The 19,859-nt window shown below is 43.5% G+C and overlaps 1 protein-coding gene across 1 annotated transcript in view; it reads right to left on the bottom strand.

The window, feature by feature from the left end:
- Positions 1-19,859, bottom strand: part of CCNYL1 (cyclin Y like 1) — a 126,623-nt gene that overhangs the window by 60,642 nt on the left and 46,122 nt on the right. Inside the window, exon 3 of the mRNA XM_073633401.1 lies at positions 6,440-6,474. Coding sequence (XP_073489502.1) covers positions 6,440-6,474 — 35 coding nt within the window. The remainder of the gene's footprint in view (positions 1-6,439; positions 6,475-19,859) is intronic.

Raw genomic sequence — 19,859 nt, 5'->3', positions numbered from 1 at the left:
CTACACTCCTGACAGACCTTTGCATCTTTCATCCAGTGCTGCACTGATGTTTCTGGATTCTGAGCCATGGGGAAAGCAAAATAATTGTCAAAGGATCTGCGGGAAAGGGTAGAACTACATAGAAACAGGAAATGGAGAGATATATATATATATATATATATACACATACATACATATATATATATACATATATATATATATATATATATATATATATATATATATATATATATATATATATATATATATATATATATATATATATATATACACACATATATATATATACACACATATATACACATATATATACACATATATACACATATATATATATATATATATATATATATATATATATATATATATATATATATATATATATATATATATATTAAAAAATAAAAAAGGTATCCAAGGAATCGAGAATGCCAATTAGTGTTCAAACTCTAATCAAGAAGTGGAAAATGAGGGGTTCTGTTGAAACCAAATCACGGTCAGGTAAACCAACTAAAATTTCTGCCACAACTGCCAGGAAAATTGTTCGGGATGCAAAGAAAAACCCACAAATAACTTTAGGTGAAATACAGGACTCTCTGAAAACATGTGGTGTGGCTGTTTCAAGATGAACAATAAGGAGGCACTTGAAGATGGGATGCATGGTTGAGTCGCCAGAAGAAAGCCATTATTATCCAGATGCCAAAGTATCCCGCTTACAATACACCAAACAGCACAGAGACAAGCCTCAAACCTTCTGGCACAAAGTCATGTGGAGTGATGAGACCAAATTTTAGCTTTTTGGCCACAACCATAATTTGGAGAGGAGTCAACAAGGCCCATGATGAAGGGTACATCATTCCTACTGTGACACACGGAGATGGATCGCTGATGTTTTGGGGATGTGTGAGCTACAACAGGCACAGGAAATTTGGTCAAAATTAATGGCAAGATGAATGCAGTATGTTATCATAAAATACTTGAGGAACATTTGAATTCATCAGCCAGGAAGTTGTGGGACATTTGTGGGCATTCCAACATGACAATGATCCAAAACACAAGCCCAAGCCAACCGGTCATTAGCTACAGCAGAATAAAGTGAAGGTTCTGGAGTGGCCATCTCAGTCTCCTGACCTCAATATCATTGAGCTACTCTGGGGAGATCACAAACGTGCAGTTCATGCAAGACAGCCCAAGAATTTACAGGAACTAGAGGCTTTTTGCCAAGAGGAATGGGCAGCTTTACCATCTGAGAAGATAAAGAGCCTCATCCACAAATACCACAAAAGACTTCAAGCTGTCATTGATGGTAAAAGGGGGCAATACATGGTATTAAGAACTAAGTATGTAAACTTTTGATCAGGAGAATTTGGGTAGTTTCTGTTGTCATTATGATTTAAAAAGAGTAAACACAGTCGACTGATAATAAATGGCTTCAGCCAAACACTAACCATGAATGAAAGAAGTTTGTTATTCATATTCTCTGAAAAATGGCCAAGAAATCATAAATTCTGCTAGGGTATGTAAACTTATGATCACAACTGTATATGAAAAGGTATCCTATTCTCTTTGTATTGCTTCCTTTGTGTGAAATCTTTGGTGTTCCTGCCAGACACCCTGCTTTCCTATTTGAAAAAAACGACCACACTAGGCATGGAAGCACAGCATAGTCAGTTTTCTATCTGTGTTGGAACTTAGCCTGCTCTCCTCCAATGATCAGACTTGTGCCAAACCGAACCCCCTCCCATCCAGACCAGTGTGTTGTGGTTTACCCTCTCTGTGCTCATTATGCAGCTGAGAACAGAGGGTATATGATCACTTATAAAAAAACAAAAAAAACAAAAAAACAAAGAAAAAAAAGAAGTTCTTTATAATATTTTTATATGTGTACACAAAAGTTTTGCCTTTTATTTCTACTTTAAACTGAATGGGTTGTTTTATAAGGTAAGGGTTCACATACAGTATCTCACAAGAGTGAGTACACCCCTCACATTTTTGTAAATCGTATTATATCTTTTCATGTGACAACACGACACTTTGCTACAATGTAAAGTAGAGTAGGGAGTGTACAGCAAAAGTGTACAATTTGCTGTGCCCTCAAAATAATTCAACACGCAGCCATTAATGTATAAACCACTGCCAACAAAAGTGAGAACACCCCTAAGTGAAAATGTTTCAAATTGGGCCCAATTAGCCATTCTCCCTCCCCGGTGTCATGTGACTTGTTAGTGTTACAAGGTCTCAGGTGTGAATGGGGAGCAGGTGTGTTAAATTTGGTGTCATCGCTCTCACTCTCTCATACTGGTCACTGGAAGTTCAACATGGCACCGCATGGCAAAGAACTCTGAGGATCTGAAAAAAAAATAATTGTTGCGCTACATAAAGATGACCTAGGCTATAAGAAGATTGCCAAGACAATGAAACTGAGCTGCAGCACTGTGGCCAAAACCATACAGCTGTTTAACAGGACAGGTTCCACTCAGAACAGGCCTCGCCATGGTTGACCAAAGAAGTGAAGTGCACGTGCTCAGCGTCATATCCAGAGGTTGTCTTTGGGAAATAGATGTATGAGTGCTGCCAGCATTGCTGCAGAGATTGAAGGGATGGGGGGGGGGGCGGTCAGCCTGTCAGTGCTTAGACCATACGCGGCACACAACATCAAAATTGGTCTACATGGCTGTCATCCCAGAAGGAAGCCTCTTCTAAAGATGATGCGCAAGAAAGCCTGCAAACAGTTTGCTGAAGACAAGCAGACTAAGGACATGGGATTACTGGAACCATGTCCTGTGGTCCAAGATAAACCCACTCCCCCAAGATGACCACTGCCTTGCTAAAGAAGCTGAGGGTAAAGGTGATGGACTGGCCAAGCATATCTCCAGACCTGAACCCTATTGAGCATCTGTGGGGCATTCTCAAACAGAAGGTGGAGGAGAACAAGGTCTCCAACATCCACCAGCTCCGTTATGTCGTCATGGAGGAGTGGAAGAGGACTCCAGTGGCAACCTGTAAAGCTCCAATTTACTCCATGCCCCAAAGTGTTAAGGCAGTGCTGGAAAGTAATATTGGCCACACAAAATGTTGACACTTTAGGCCCAATTTGGACATTTTCACTTAAGGGTGTACTCACTTTTGTTGCCAGTGGTTTAGACATTAATAGCTGTGTGTTGAGTTATTTTGAGGGGACAGCAAATTTACACTGTTGTACACTCACTACTTTACATTGCAGGAAAAGTGTCAAGTCTTCAGTGTTGTCACATGAAAAAATATAATAAAATATTTACAAAAAATGGGAGGGGTGTACTCACTTTTCTGAGATACTGTATACTTTAACCTTACCCTATGTGATAATTGATCAATTTGGCCGGTGTGGCATTTAGCGTGAGCACCAAGTTTTATTAAAACTCCTTATGTATGCTTTATGGGCACTGCACAGTGGTCAATATCTGGTGCATCATGATTAGCAGGAAAACAATAAGTGGTTTTGAGCTACAAGAAGTTGCTGGTTGTATTCTGGAAATGAGAGCAAAAACACAAAGCTAAAGCCTGTTAGGGCCACACCTAGTTATATACACGAGACAGCAATATAAAAAAAAATGTACCATCCCCCAGTTTGTTGCGGTCTCACTTCAAGTTGTCAGTGCGGCCCGTATGACCCGTGTTGGTATATGTGGATAACCACCTAGTAAAAATAATACTAGCATAGTCACCTTGCTCTTATTTCAAGTAGCCCCTACGTGGGTATTGGGATGTTAGCTGGGATCAAGTTTCTCAGTACAGTCCAAAGCCGATAGCAATCAACACTTAAAGTGCACAAATGATAAAATCCAGAGTTCCACCCACTTTTACAACTCTTCAGCATCCCTCACTAAACTGTGCACTGTAAACGAATTGGATATTTTTTATTTTTTTTTTCTTAACACCTACTGTATATCTGCTGTATTCATTTTTCACTTCCTCCTCCCTGGCCGTGGCCCGTCGCATCATTTCCTGTTTGCAATGCCTTCTGGGAAGGGGTGGCAACTTCCTCTGAAACTGCCATTGCTATGGAAACCTGACCTGAAACCTATTACACTGCTTGTGCTGCACTGAGCATGTGCGAGATCTGCAAGGATGAGATCCAGGAAGAAATACAGTCTGGCTTCAGATGCCCACACTTAAGATGGCCATGGCCTGCTGTAAGTTTATAAAATAACAAACTATTGCTATAAACTAACAAAACAGACCTTAGTTTACAGACTAACTTTACTAGAATACATAAGGCTTGTGTATTATAGGGGTATTTTTATTTAAAAAGTATCATTTTGTCCGGAACACCACTTTAAAGGGACTGTGGATTGACAGGCTTTTATCATTAAATGCTTTAAGTGTTGATTGCCATCAGCTTTGGACTGTACTGAGAAACTTGCTCCCAGTTAGTATCCCAATACTCAAGTAGGGGCTACCTGAAATAAGAGCAAGGTGACGACGCCAGTATTATTTTGAATAGGTGGTTATCAACATGTACCAACATCTGGCTATCACACCTTGCAACATAGGTTTTTGCATTTACCCCTCACATGACATCTACAGATAGTGTAAATGTTTGAGCGCACTGTGTGAGCAACTGCTGTGGTGAATAGACAACATTGTCTTTTTTGTATTTTTTTTCCATTATCTGAGTGTTGGAGGTATGTGTTTTTTTTAATTTTAATTTACTGTATATATAATTTTTTGAATTAGCAATAAAGCTGTGTTTGTATATGCTTCCCGGTCCATTTAATGACTCTCTTTAATGAGTTCATTTAACTCTGTTTTTTGGGTATTCTGGAATTGACATTGGGTAGGTGTTCAATCTCCAATGGGGGTCGTGTTACTGGCGTTGCGTTCAGGGTTATTGACTGTGATGCATGGTCTCACTTCGAGAATGTCTTGATAGAAGAGAACATTTCAGCTTTAAAAAAGGTTTAAAAGGTTTACATTTAGTTAATTATACTTTAATTATTTTGACACTTTTTATTGCTTTTTTGGCATCACAAAGAGGCCAACAAGGCCCCATGTGATAGCACATTTAAGCGACAGGTACGCTTTATGGTGGCATTGGGGGTTATGTACACTGTTACATGGAACTGATCGAGCCAGCATTCCCAAACAACGCACTCCCAAAACATACTGGCCAGATCTACTTGAAGTCTTGATGGTGATTAAAGGGGTTGTAAACCCTTGTGTTTTTTCACCTTAATGCATCCTATGCATTAAGGTGAAAAAACTTCTAACAGTGACCGAACCCCCCAGCCCCCCCACCGTTTTACTCACCTGAGCCCGTTCATTTCCTCGGAAGAGACGTGCTGTACCTCTCTGCCCGGGGGTTCTCGGCTCTTGATTGGCTAGATCAGTGATGGCGAACCTTGGCACCCCAGATGTTTTGGAACTACATTTCCCATGATGCTCAACCACACTGCAGAGTGCATGAGCATCAAGTGAAATGTAGTTCCAAAACATCTGGGGTGCCAAGATTCGCCATCACTGGGCTAGATTGATAGCAGCGCAGCCATTGCCTCCCGCTGCTGTCAATCAAATCCAATTACGCGGGCGGCATTCAGTGTCTATGCGCGTAAATTCTGGACTTGGCAGCACGCCCGCTAGATAACCCCCAGGGGGTTTACTGATGCCTGGAGGAGCCGCGAGCACCGCCAGGGGACCCCAGAAGACAAGGTTCAGGGCCACACTGTGCAAAAGAACTGCAAAGTGGAGGCAAGTATGATATTTTTTTTTTTTTTTAAACAACAAAGTAGTAAGGTTTACAAATCACGTTAAAAACCTGTGACTCTGCCAGTTATCCCAACCAGTGAAATCATCAACATGGGCGGCTGAAACATTCTCTCTACCTAGTCTGGCAGGGACAAGAAAAACACTGAAGGTGCAGGGGTGGGTGGGACCTTTTAATCTTCTCTATGCATTTCCTGTCCCATTCAAGTGGGAGAAGCAGCTTCATGTCATAAAAGAGGGAGAACCCAAAACTGATCACAGGAGAAAATCGAGAAAAATTCCTATGGAGACACCTGTTCTGGGGACAGCGATGGTGGGAAATTTTCCTCATCTTGGGGTGAGTTACATTAACTTCTTATTGCATTTCTGGGACAGAAAGTGCAGAAAATGTGTGGGTACACAAACACACAGCAATAAAAAGAAAAAAAAAAAAAGTGGTAACGGTCCTAACTCATTCCACTTCGCCCAAATCTAGAACAAAGTGCAGCTCTTCTTTAACTGGCCTGAATTTGTTCACTCTACAGAAGAGTAGATTTAAGTATGTGTTATAGCAAAATTAAAGTTTTCCTTTTAAGTTTACAGTATACTGCTAGGAACATTGTGACTGAGTTATTTACAATTCTAGTTTAAAAGTAAAAAAAAAAAAAAAAAACGTATCACTAATGTCACAATAAATCAAAAGATTACTATAACTTACATGATTTATATGGTTACTCTTCCTCTTTTCTCTCACTGTAAAAAAATAAAAATAAGCAAATAGAAGATTAGTAAATGTTGAACACATCCAGCATATGTACCACCTGGGAACCCTTTGTGCTGTGTTCTAAACGCATTTAAGAAGGTTTAAGTTAAAGCATTATCACAGGTATCCCAACTGGCTCTCACTCATTACCAAAACTTCCGCACTTTCTGAGGTTCTGACCTTCAACAAGCATTCAGATGAAGAGTTCATTCTGAATGTTTGTTCGAAGGTCAGTGACTCAAAGGACTGAAGTCAGGGACAGCTAGCCAACTAGTATTCTTAGGACTGGAGGTTAGCAATTGCAGCTCCCATATTTCCTTCACTTGCCATCCAGCGACTGTACTTAAACAACCGGACTGCTCACTACTGTGGGCGTATTAAAAACTCTTCCCTCCCCTGCTGTTCGTGCATACCCTCTAGGGTGCACAGTAGTGCACCCGGTAATTGGACTCAGCAGATCACAGAGCAGAGTACAAGGACAATGAAGTGGTCCTGTACCAGGTGATTGCAGTAAACATATAACATTTGTAAACAAAGGTTTCAGCATGTTGCAACCATACTGTACTGGGGATGTTAGTGATCAGGGACACTGGCTTTTTGGATGACATTGTATGCCATTGCAGCCAATGTCCCTGATCACTAGCCACACAAGTATAGTGTCACCATACCAGTGCAGCCAACCAGTGTCCCTGGTTGTCACCACAGCAGTACAGTGTTACAAAACCAGCGCAGCCAGCTAGTGTTTTCCTGATCACTGCTACACCAGACCCAGTATCCGCAGAGCAGTGTAAACCAGCAACAGTGTTCCTATTCATGGCCTCAAAAGTGTCGGTGCTGCTAGACCAGGGCAGCCATCAACAGTTTTCCTGACTACCCCCCACACCAGTGCCACCATAGACTGGGGATGGCAACCCGTTGATCGCCTGCAGCTGACAGGCAGATCGCGACCAGGTTCCTGCTCCACCGACCTCTGCCTTCTAAGTCCCGGACCTTGCCTTTCCTCCGAACAGCCTCCACCGTGCCATCCCCCTCCCCACCCCTCGGCTCTGCTGCACTTTCTAGATCCTGGTCCCTCTCTCCAGTCTCCTCCACCGCTGTGATCAGCCAAAAGCGGAGACCGGGAGGAAGCACAGCTCAGGACAGAGGGCTGGGGGAGGAGCAAGCCATGAACTAAACCATTGGTGATTGGCTGCTAGGACACAGGGTAGTCACCAGCTTGCTAATATGAAAATTGACTCTGCCAGTTCCTGCCCCCTGCCCAGAATTGTTCTGTTTCCCAGTCTCTGCTGTGGAAAAAGGTAAGACACTGCTATGGAAGGGAAATGGGGGCCAGAGATTACTACTATAGGGGAGGGGGGGCAGAGGATACCACTGTGTGGGGGGGTGGTGATGTGAAGGGAGCAGAGGACACTTATGGGCAGGGTCACCCCCATAGCAGTGCACTCTACCACCCTTCACATCACCCCCTGATCCCTGCATTCTGAGCGTAAAACGCACCCCAGAACAATACATTCCGAGCATAAAACGCACTCATGATCACTGCATTCTGAGCGTAATGCACCAATGAACCCTGCATAGCGCACTCCTAAACCCTGCACTCTTGTAATGCTTTTTTTTTTGGTTCTGAGTAAAAATATTTCATCCCCCCCCCCCCCCCCAAAAAAGTCAGGCTTACGGTCTTTTTTGGGGGTGGGATGATGTTTGACTTCATTAGTGTTTTACAAGTAGATCTCCACTGCGGAGTTTGCCCACCCCTGTTATAGACAGTACAGCATCAACATGGTCCCCGATAGCTGCTACATCAGTACAGTGTCAACACGGCCAGTGCAGCCAGCAAACAGTGTTCCTGATCACTGCCACACCAATGCAGTGTTGCTTCTGTGTGCTGCCTGTACAGACCCTGGTATATTTATGGACCAGGTTTCTGCCTGCTGCCTAGGCCGATCCTTTTGCCCATTTATTGACCATGTCTGTCTGCTGCCTGAACTAAGCGACAAACACCAGTCTCAGCTATCCTCTGCAGACAATTGCCTGGGGGCAGCCACATATCAATTGGCTAGGCTTTCTGGAATTATAGGTATAGAGACTGCTACAGATAATGCCAAACCAAGCAAAATTTCCTGACCACTCAGAGGGCGAGCATTACAGTACATTGTTTTCTAATCTGTTGATTGATTTTTGTGATACATAAGATACATTTACTGGTAGATGATCAGTCCAATCATTAAAGTCTCACACGTGTGGTATCTCCTTACTCAGGAGTCAAAATCGGTGAGAAAATCGAAGTATGCTCACACTGTGTGTCAAAAATAGCTTATTAAATTATCAACTGTGGAAAAAAACACTTCCTGGTAACAGTATTTGAGAATCTTCCAGAAAAGCTACTTGAGAGATAATTGGCCTTCAACAGGAAACGCAAACAAGAAAAAAAAAAGAAGAAGATTAAAAAGCCCCCCCTTACGTTTTAAGTAAAGAACCTCCACCAATGTACACAAGGTAAATTTGTCGGCAAAAATGCAACAGTTTCTAAGCACCGTCACTTTAAACTAAAAATATCTGGGTTGGAATATGGATGTCGTCCTGGAAGAGTCTTGGAAATACTATTACCGGTAATCCCAAATCATCTTCCAGGACAGACACCTTGGGTGTGGGCTAATGCCTGCAACATCTTCCATCTGAAAAACAAGTCCTGTTTGAACATTTTTAAACAGCAGCGAGCACTTCCCGAAAGCATGGCTTGAGGGACATACCAAACTTAGAGATTTCTTCCCACAAAGCACCTGCCTTCTTTGCTCCTGTGGCTATCGAACCTTGAGTAGTGAGCTTTAAGTAATTGGCCAGAACTGATGAATGCTGAAATAGCAGCATCTCTAATCCATCAGACCATTGCAATCTAGGAGGCACTGAGCCCTAGATGGGACCACTATATAAAACAAGAAAATGGAATGTTTTTTGTCAATCCAATTTCCAGAAAACAACAAGGGCCACTACCTGCACCTTAAAGCTACTGGGCAACAAACCATTTTTAACTTCTTCCTGAAGTGTGGGGTGGAACATGAATGTATGCAAATTTTTTTTTGCCAGGAATTAAAATGTCTTCCGCATTTTATTGTAGTTTCCTGGTCTTCACGTTACATCAAAAAGGAGAAGGGTGTTGATCCCCCTTTTGGAAGATTATCTTTTCTTGAGAACCCTCCTCTCAGCCTCCAGGTCATCAGGCAGAAAAGCCGAGAATCAAGATTGAACACCGGTTCCTGTGATAATAAATCCAGACATTCAGGAAGAGCAGACTGCCAGAGGCTTCGGAGCTGAGATTCAGTTCCTTTTTGGATTTATGAGACTATCAAAATTACTTCTGCTTGGGCCTGGGTGATCCTTACGATTACTTGGGGTAGTAAAGATATTTGGGCCAAAAGATACATTTTAAATCTACTTGCATGCCTTTCACCTGTAGATGTACACTGACCATGTAGATTCATGTTATTTGTTGTTTTGTACAGTCTATAGTAGAATACATTTTCACATTCCAGTGTCAAATGTTTCTTTGAAACATAAGGCAGGACACACGGCACTGCATAGGTTAATACATGAGCTCTGTCTGTAGGCTAAAGACTGACACCTCCTGTGAAGCAACTATATATCCCACAATCCCTGGGGCTTCAAGGCTAGTGTTGGTGCAGGTTAAAGCTAAAAATGGTAATTAGAAAATACGAGATTGAAAGAAGTATGGGTTTCTTTTTTTTTTTTCTTTTTAGATTTCTACTTACCTCGGTGGATGCAGTCAAAAACTGCATCTCTCCCGCGTTGCCTCTGCACTGAGAAATGAGCGAGCAAACACCGCCGATCGCTCGGTTTTCACAGCTCAGTGGGCTGTAGAGTGTCAGTCACAGCTCTCTGCTCATCTCCCTCCTCGATTAATTGGAGCACTGGGCCGTGGAGGGGGCAGAGAGAGCCATCACAGGCTCTCAGGGGCTCGCTGAGAGCCTTAGACTGGTGTCAGTCCAGGCACCTGGTGGATCCAGACTTCCATTGTTGGGATGACACGGTGCCTGGACTGATATCCATGATGTCAGAGAGCAGACTTCAGTCCGCTCTCTGCTGAAAACGGGTCACAGGAGCACAAAACACTCCTGTGATCCATTGGAGAAGCCCAGCCAAACGAGCTTTGGCTGGACTTCTCCTTTAAGTGCAGGTGAAAGCAATTAACAGAGCTTACCATGCCGGAAGAGAAGCATTTGTATCATAAAAAATTTGTTATGAAAAGAAAGTTAGGTCCCTCTGTTGAAATAGGGACAAAGTAGGTGGATCCATAAATGGACATAGAAGAATCAGCCATGACACTAAACTGTAGCCACTACATATGAATCCATTATTACAAACAACTGAAAGTTCAAAATCTAAGCAGGAGGAGACAGTCTCGGGACAGCCATGGCTCCCGTGCACATCGCTGGATCGAGAAGGGGCTCAGTTGAGTATAAGGGAGGAGCTGAGGGGGAAAAGCACACAGAATGTTTTTTACTTTTATACATAGAAGGCCATGCTAGGACATTCACCTTTTTCTCCTTTAACCACCGCGTGGTCATTTTTGCTGTGTGCTTTGGGTCATTGTCATGTTGGAAGGTAAACCACCTTCCCACTGACAACTTTTTGGCAGAGGGCAGCAGATTTTCCTCAAGAATTTGACGGTATTTTGCCCCATCCATTTCTCCCTTCTAGCCTTGCTCCAGTACCTGCTGCAGAGAAACACCCCCATAACATCACCATGCTTCACTGTAGGAATGGTGTTATTTGAATGGTGTTATTTGAATGGTGAGCTGTGTTGGATTTTCGCCAGACATATCGTTTGGTATTGAGGCCAAATAATTTAAATTTTAGTCTCATCTGACCACAACACCTTTTCCCATTTTGCCTCAGAATCTTCAAGGTGCGTTTTGGCAAAGCTCAGTCGTGAATGCATGTGGCCTTTGAGTAGTGGCTTTTTTCTTGCAACACTCCCAAACAAGCCAAATTTGGGGAGAATTTGTGATATTGTTGTTACATGCAATGTCGGTCAAATTTCCATAACTGCTTCAGACCTCCTGGCTCCTTCGTCCAGTTTGGAGCGACGTCCTAATCCAGGGAGGGTCTGTGGTGTATCAAATAACTTCTTAATAATTGACTTCACTGTGCTTCTAGGCATTGATAAAGCCTTTGAAATTTGTTTTGAATCCATCTCCTGACTTGTGCCTGTCCACATTTTTAACCCAGTGGTTTTTTGTTATTTTGACAGCGCCTTGCCACCCATAGCTTGCTTCAGTTGCACTACCAGGGAAAGCACTTTTCATGCCAATCAAAATGACCACAGCTGATCACAGTTGAAAGTCAAATGGCTTTGTGTGCTATTGCGAAAGTGATTAGCTACACCTGATTTTTGTTTACATTTTTAGGAGGGGGGTAATCTTTTCCAACTCAGCAATTGTGTTTGAGTTTTTTTTTTTTTAAATTTCTGACATGTTGGTGTTATAGCTTCCACTTGGATATTATAAGTTGCACTAAGTAAATATAGCTGGGGTAAAAACAAAAACGGTCTTAATTTCAGTCTGCAAAGCAAAAAAAATAGGATTTTTTCGTCATACTTACCTGTAAAATCCTTTTCTTTGAGTACATCATGGGACACAGAGTCAGGTTAATATTCATTATCTGTTGGGTTATACTCCATCTCCAGGTGAATGTACACTGGTAGACCCAAGGTCTTTAGACAGAAAGTGATCCTCTATATAACCCCTGTGACAGAACCCACTGTCACTGTTTTGGAGGGGGCTGTGGGCTGGCCTCCTTCCCACAGATTTGGGCCGAGAAGAGACAGAGACTTGGGGACAAAATGGCATTGAGATAATGTACATCCCTTGTCCCCCATCCCCCCCCCCCTGCTGCTGTGTTTAATTGTTTTGGCTCATGGCATATAGACAAAGGTCTGGAGACACCTCCCAGCAGGGGATGTGTAAGGAGGGGCTGCCTGCTTATCATAATCCCTTTATGGGTTACAACTGTAGTTGTTTGAATATACAAGTATTGAGTTCCCATTGGTTCTTCCTTGTCCCCTACCCCCTCTATGACAAGGTTAAGGGGAGTGTCCCTGTGTTTAAAAGTATGTTTGGTACTTAATAAAGAGTTTATGCTCTGCATGTTTAACCCTCAACACCTGTGTGGCTTGTCGCACGATTGAGGGGTTAAGGGCTGGTTATGGCGAGTCTACAGGCTGCGGGTACGTTTGGAGGACAGGAAACACAGGTCTGGCGGAGGTTCCCATATGGGGTATCCGAGATCCGTCACAACCCCCTCCCACACAGGAAGCACTTGAGTTTTGTAGCAAGCACTGAATCAAAAAAAAAAAAAAAATTTTTTTTAGAGGGGAGGGATCTCTGTGTCCAATGATGTACTCAAAGAAAAGGATTTTTCAGGCAAGTATGAAGAAAAAATCCTATTTTCTTTTTCATGCATCATGGGACACCGAATTAGACTAATATTCATTACCAGCTGGGACGTCCCAGAGCAATAGCCTTGAGGGGAGGGAGACACCCTGCCAAACAATAGCCATCAGAACTTATGCGGCGGCCCGCAGTACACTGCGGCCAAAAGCCGAATCCTCGCCTGCTCGAACATCTACTTGATAAAATTTTGTGAACATATGCACTGAAGACCAGGTAGCAGCCTTACAATTCTGAGCCACAGATATCTGATGGAAAAAAGGCCAGGAGGTTCCTACACCCTGGTAGAATGAGCTCTCACCCTAAAGGGAGGAGCTTTACGTTTCAGACCATAGGCCTGAATGATCAATTGATGGACCCAATTGGCAATGGAAGCCTTGGAAGCTGCCATACCCTTCTTGGGTCCTTTTGGCAAAACAAGAGAAAAAAAAAAAAAAAAGGCTAATCCTCGGATCTCCACAGATCTAGACAAATAAACCTTGACTAACTGGACAACGTCCAAAGAATACAGTCGTCTCTCTTCCGAATGAGGCAGAGAGAAAAAAGAAGGCAAAATAATGTCCCGATTTAAATGAAAGGCTGACACCACTTTTGGCAAAAAGGATGGAACAGGTTGTAACATGACCCTGTTGTGGTGAAGGATCAAGTATGGTTCTTTGCACGAAAGGGCCACCAACTCTGACACCCTTCTAGCCAAGGTGAAGGCCATCAGGAAGGCTAGCTTGCGTGACAGCAAGTCTAATGGAACAGACAGGTCACCTATGTGTCCTTGGGACTTGAATTTGGCGCTAATGGGGGGAAGCAAGCGAGTTGACCCCTGCATAAAGGTTCGGATCAGTGAATGGGAGGCTAAAGGCCTTTGGAAGAATACTGATAGGGCCGAAACTTGAGCTCCGATTGTACTCAAAGCCAATTTGATTTCCACAGCTGACTGTAGAAAAGAGAGAATTCCCCCAATCACGTATTTCTGAGGATGCCATTTTCTGGCTTCACATCAAGCAATATAAGTCTTCCAGACCATATGATAAATCTTATTAGTGACCTCTCTTCTAGCATTCACTAGGGTAGACACTACTGGCTTTTACTGGCCCTGGCCTTGCAGCTTGCCCCTGGCCCCAGCGCACTGTTGGTTTTAGAACCGCCTTGACACAGACATTTAAGGAAGCAGTCCCTAATGTTTTAAACTAGGGCAGTCTGGTGCTGGTCTTCACAGGAAGTAGAGAACTCTTCCCTCCAGAAATCTTTTGGATATATTTGTCCAAATGATCACCAAATAAAATGTTCCCCATGAAAAGGGAAACCTGCCAATAACTTTTTACAAGGAAGCTCGGCTGACCAGTTCTTAAGCCATAAAAGTCTGCGCATATGTACAGACAAAAAAGCCAAAACGAGAAACCTGCTGTATTGAATCCTTTAAGGCGTCAACAGCAAAACACAGAGCTTGAGGAATATCTGTCTTACTTTCAGGCAGATCATCCTCCTGGTTAGGCACATCAGGCCATTTGACCTGATTCTTTACGGACTGGCAAATACCAATTGCTGCAACAGCTGGCTGAATAGCTGAACTGGCCAAAGAAAAAGGAAGCCTTTAACAATAACTCCAATTTCTTGTCAACGGGTCTTTCAAGCCCCGTGCGCTACCAGACAAGTTAATTTCTTGTTTAAGGAAGGGACTGCTGCATTTACGGCTAGCATCAACTGGATATCGTCTTGTCCAGATTGCTCGGAAGCAGACTCATCTGCCGGGCACTCCACTAAATCCCGAGCTTTTAGCTCTTCACCATCCTCAACCCATACCTGCTCCAGACTAGGAGGCTCCAGGGAGGGGGATCTGTCACGCTTCTTGCCACCCTGCGGGATGGAGGCAATCATACCAGCAATCCTGTGTTCTAACCCGGCTAGGGCTGAGGACAGTTCATCCTTGGTGATAAAGGGTGAAGCAGCAGCATTGACTGTAGGCACAATGCCAGATAGGCGCAGCAGCTCAGACTGCCAGGAAGCATCTGGTTCTTAAGGGGATACAACACTAAGGATACGACTAGGTTCATCAGGAACTACTGATGACATAGGTGTGCCCTTCCCTGTAGTGTTAGTCCAGCTCCTCTTTTTTAAAGACATTTACTAGCCACAAAAAAAAAAAACAAAAAAAAAAAAAAAACTACTTGGGTGTAGTATTAAAACACCTCAGAAGGGAGACCCTTTAATAGGGCTCACCAAGCCCCTATGTAACAATCCTGCTAAGCACCTTTAGCCTGCCAAGCAACACTTGGTGACTCACATGACCCGGGTAAGGAAAAATGAACCGCTGCAAGTGTCTGTTCAGAGTCTGCTCTGTGTCCTACAGCTGCCTTCTGGAAGACCGCATATGCTTGGCCTATACAACCTAAATAAGCTGGGTGAGCGCTAGGAAGTTCTGTGCATGCACGTGCGCAGTCCCAGCGAACAGGCGTGGCTTTATTTGCATACAACGCAAATCTTCGGGTGACCAGATAAAGGCTATTGTGCATGTGTCCGACAACCACAATTATCAGAGCTAGGGAAAACAAAAACAAAACGAAATGACGAAGTGTACTCCTGGATGGTTGGAAACACAAAACTGAGGATGACAGGGAGGGGCTTTTTAATCTTTCTGGTTGTAACTGGAAGTAACTGTCCTGGAATGTTTTTGGGATGTAATTTTAAGTATGTCCATACTGTCTGCTAGGAATATCTAATTGCCCAAAAAATGTTTTAAAAAAATTCCTTTCTTAAAAACATGCAGCGAGAAATTAAGTATTCAAAAGACTCACTATGCCTCAAACATATTTGGGTGTCTGCTTTCCAATTGTGGTCATTTTGTGGGTGTTTTATGGACCTGGTGCTTTGTGTTTTGGGATGCAATTCTAAAATATGCCCCTGCTGTGTGCAGGAAATATCTTAGACGTGACAGCTGTGTGGGGAAAAAAAAAAAAACAAAAACAATGTGTGCAATATATATTACAAACACACACACACAGCTCAAAAAAAAAAATTAAAGAACACTTTTTAATCACAGTATAGCATCAAGTCAATTAAACTCCTGGGATATTGATCTGGTCAGTTAAGTAGCAGAGTGGATTGTTAATTTTAACTGTATAAACACCAAAAGCAGCTGAAACTGATTAACAGGTGCACTAGATGGACAACAATGAGACGACCTCTGAAACAGGAATGGTTTTACAGGTGGAGGCCACTGACTTTCCCTACTCATCTTTTTTGACTGTTTTTCACTAGTTTTGCATTTGGCTAGGGTCAATTTCACTACTGGTAGAATGAGGCGATACCTGGATCCTATAGAGGTTGCACAGGCAGTCCAACTCTTCCAGGATGGCACATCAATACATGCCATTGCCAGAAAATTTGCTGCATCTCCCAGCACAGGGCTCAAGAGCAGAGATTCCAGGAGACAGGAAGTTACTCTAGGAGAGCTGGACAGGGTCATAGAAGGTTTTTAACCCATCGGCAGGACCGTTATCTGCTCCTTTGTGCAGAGGAAAAGGGTGAGCACTGCCAGAGCACTACAAAAATGACCTCCAGCAGGCTACTGGTGTGAATGTCCAAACAATCAGAAACAGGCTCGATGAGGGTGGCCTGAGAGACAGACATCCTCTAGTGGGTCCTGTGCTCACTGCCCAGCACCGTAGAGCTTGATTGCCATTTTCCATTGAACACCAGAATTGGCAAGTCCGCCATGGGCACCCTTGGCTTTTCAAAGATGAAAACAGGTTCACCCTGAGCACATGTGACAGATGTGAAAGGAACTGGAGAAACCATGGAGAACATTATGTTGCTTCTAACATCATTCAGCATGACCAGTTTGGTGGTGGGTCAGTGATGGTCTGGGGAGGCATATCCATGGGAGGGACGCACAGACCTCTGCAGGCTAGACAATGGCACCCTGACTGCCATTAGCCATCGGGATAAAATTCTTGGACCCATTGTCAGACCCTACATGCTGGTGCAGTGGTTCTTCCTGGTGCACGACAATGCCCAGCCTCATGTGGCGAGAGTATGCAGTCAGTTCCTGGAGGATGAAGGAATTAATAACACTAAATGCTCCCCCCCCCACCCCCACCCCCATGCTTGCCTGACCTAAATCTAAAAGAACAGCTCTGGGACATTATGTTTCGGTCCATCCGACGCCGCCAAGTTGCACCTCAGTCTGTTCAGGAGCTCAGTGATGCCCTGGTCCAGATCTGGGAGGAAATACCCCAGGACACTATCTGTCATCTCATTAGGAGCATGCCCCGACGTTGTCAGGCATGCATACTAGTACATGGGGGCCATACAAACTACTGTATGTACCATTTTGAGTTGCTGCAATGAAATTTCAGCAAAATGGACTAGCCTGCTGCATTATTTTTTCACTTTGAATTTAGCCCTCCGTAGGTTGATAATTTTCATTTCCATCAAACGATGTGGTAGCCTTTCGTTCCTAACACATTACCCAGTCCATATCAGTATAGATATTCACCATATTTTTTCCCCCATTGAGATCTGTGTTTTCAAAGTGTTCCTTTAATAATTTTGAGCAGTATGTGTGTGTATGTATTAAAATTATAAAAATTACACTTTCCTACAATGTAAAGTAGTGAGTGTACAGCTTGCATAACAGTGTCAATTTGCTGTCCCCTCAAAATAACTCAACACAAAGTCATTAATGTCTGTCTAAACTGCTGGAAACAAAAGTGAGTACACCCCTAAATGAAAAGGTCCAAGTTGGGCCAAATTAGCCATTTTCCGTTCCCAGTGTCATGTGACTCGTTAGTGTTACAAGGTCCCAGGTGTGAATGGGGAGCAGGTGTGTTAAATTTGGGGTCATCAGTCTCACTCTCTCATACTGTTCACTGGAAGTTCAACATGGCACTCCATGGCAAAGAACTCTGAGGATCTGAAAAAAAGAATTGTTGCTCTACATAAAGAAGGCCTAGGCTAGAAGAAGATTGCCAAGACCCTGAAACTGAGCTGCAGCACGGTGGCCAAGACCATACAGCGGTTTAACAGGACAGGTTCCACTCAGAACAGGTCTCGCCATGGTCGATCAAAGAAGCTGAGTGCATGTGCTCAGCATCATATCCAGAGGTGGTCTTTGGAAATAGACGTATGAGTGCTGCCAGCATTGTTGCAGGGGTTGAGGGTCAGCCTGTCAGTGCTCTGACCATACGTCGCACACTGCATCAAATTGGTTTGCATGGCTGTCGTCCTAGAAGGAAGCCTCTTCTAAAGATGCACAAGAAAACCTGCAGTTTGCTGAAGACATGCAGACTAAGGACATGGATTACTGGAACCACGTCACATGGTCTGATGAGACCAAGATAAACTTATTTGGTACAGATGGTGTCAAGCGTGTGTGGCGGCAACCTGGTGAAGAGTACAAAGACAAGTGTGTCTTGCCTACAGTCAAGCATGGTGGTGGGAGTGTCATGGTCTGGGGCTGCACGAGTACTGCCGGCACTGGGGAGCTACAGTTCATTAAGGGAACCATGAATGACAATATGTATGTGTGACATACTGAAGCAAAGCATGAGCCCCTCCCTTCAGAGACTGGGCGGCAGGGCAGTATTCCAACATAACGACCCCAAACACACCTCCAAGATGACCATTGCATTGCTAAAAAAGCTGAGGGTAAAGGCGATGGACTGGCCAGGCATGTCTCCAGACTTAAACCCTATTGAGCCTGTGTGGGGCATCCGCAAATGGAAGATGGCGGAGCACAAGTTCTCCAACATCCACCAGCTCCGTGATGTTGTCATGGAGGAGTGGAAAAGAACTCCAGTGGCAACCTGTGAAGCTCTGGTGAACTCCAAGCCCAAGTGGGTTAAGGCAGTGCTGGAAAAGAATGGTGGCCACACAAAATATTGACAATTTGGGTCCAAATTTGACATTTTCACTTAGGGGTGCACTCACTTGTTGCCAGCGGTATAGACATTAATGGCTGTGTGTTGAGTTATTTTGAGGGGAGAGCAAATTTACTGTTATACAAGCAGTACATGTGAGGGGTGTACTACTCACATATATACATACACATATAGGGTGCTCAGCATAAATGAGTACTCCTTTTCAAAAGTCACTAATGCTTAAGAACTTAAAAGAAAAAAGTATGGGTTTGGGTTTCCCCCCCGAACATAGTTACCTAGGTGGATGCAGCATGGGTCTGATGCTGCATCTGTCCCACAGCGTCTCTGCACCAAGAACTGATAAATTGAACATAGACGATGGCTTGATTTTCACAGCTCTCTGCTCCTCCTAGCTCACTGGAGGGGTGGGGAGCGGCCATCTCAGGCTCTCATCGGCTCACTGAGAGGCTGAGAGGGGTGTCAGCCCAGGCGCCTGGTGGATCCCGACTTCATTTGTCACGATGACGCAGTGCCTGGACTAATTCTTGTGAGCAAGATAGAAATCAGCAAGTTTACACAGCTTATCTAAAGTAGCTGGGAAGAAAGCTTCAGTTCTGTGGATAAGTGGACTTGCCTAATGGGCATGTGTAAACCACTTTTATTTGCTCCCATTTGTTCTGTTAAAGTTCACTTGAACTCAAGCCAAAAAAAGAGGCCAGACACGATATTCCAAAAGCTTCAACTGCCAACTGTTCTAGCTTACAGTACCCTTTGCTGCTTTCCAGCACTAATCACAAATCAAAATAGGCTCTATGGAAGAACTGCTGCTCTGTGCACACTCTCCTCAGCAAGCATTGCCAGTTTGTGTGCTGTAGTGTCAGTAAGGCAAGGTGGCATGTCAGGTCGCTGAGTGTAGCAATTATTATTATTATTATATTATTATTGGAGACCCCCATAAAAAAAAAAAAAAAAAAAAAAAAAAAAAAGGTATTAAATTAAATAATGCAGTTGAAAGAACAGCAAAATCAAGTATTTAGAAAGCTTACCTGTAGT

Source organism: Aquarana catesbeiana, linkage group LG06, assembly GCF_042186555.1.
Source record: "Aquarana catesbeiana isolate 2022-GZ linkage group LG06, ASM4218655v1, whole genome shotgun sequence".
Classification (NCBI taxonomy): domain Eukaryota; kingdom Metazoa; phylum Chordata; class Amphibia; order Anura; family Ranidae; genus Aquarana; species Aquarana catesbeiana.
This window is presented reverse-complemented; position numbering and strand designations above follow the sequence as displayed.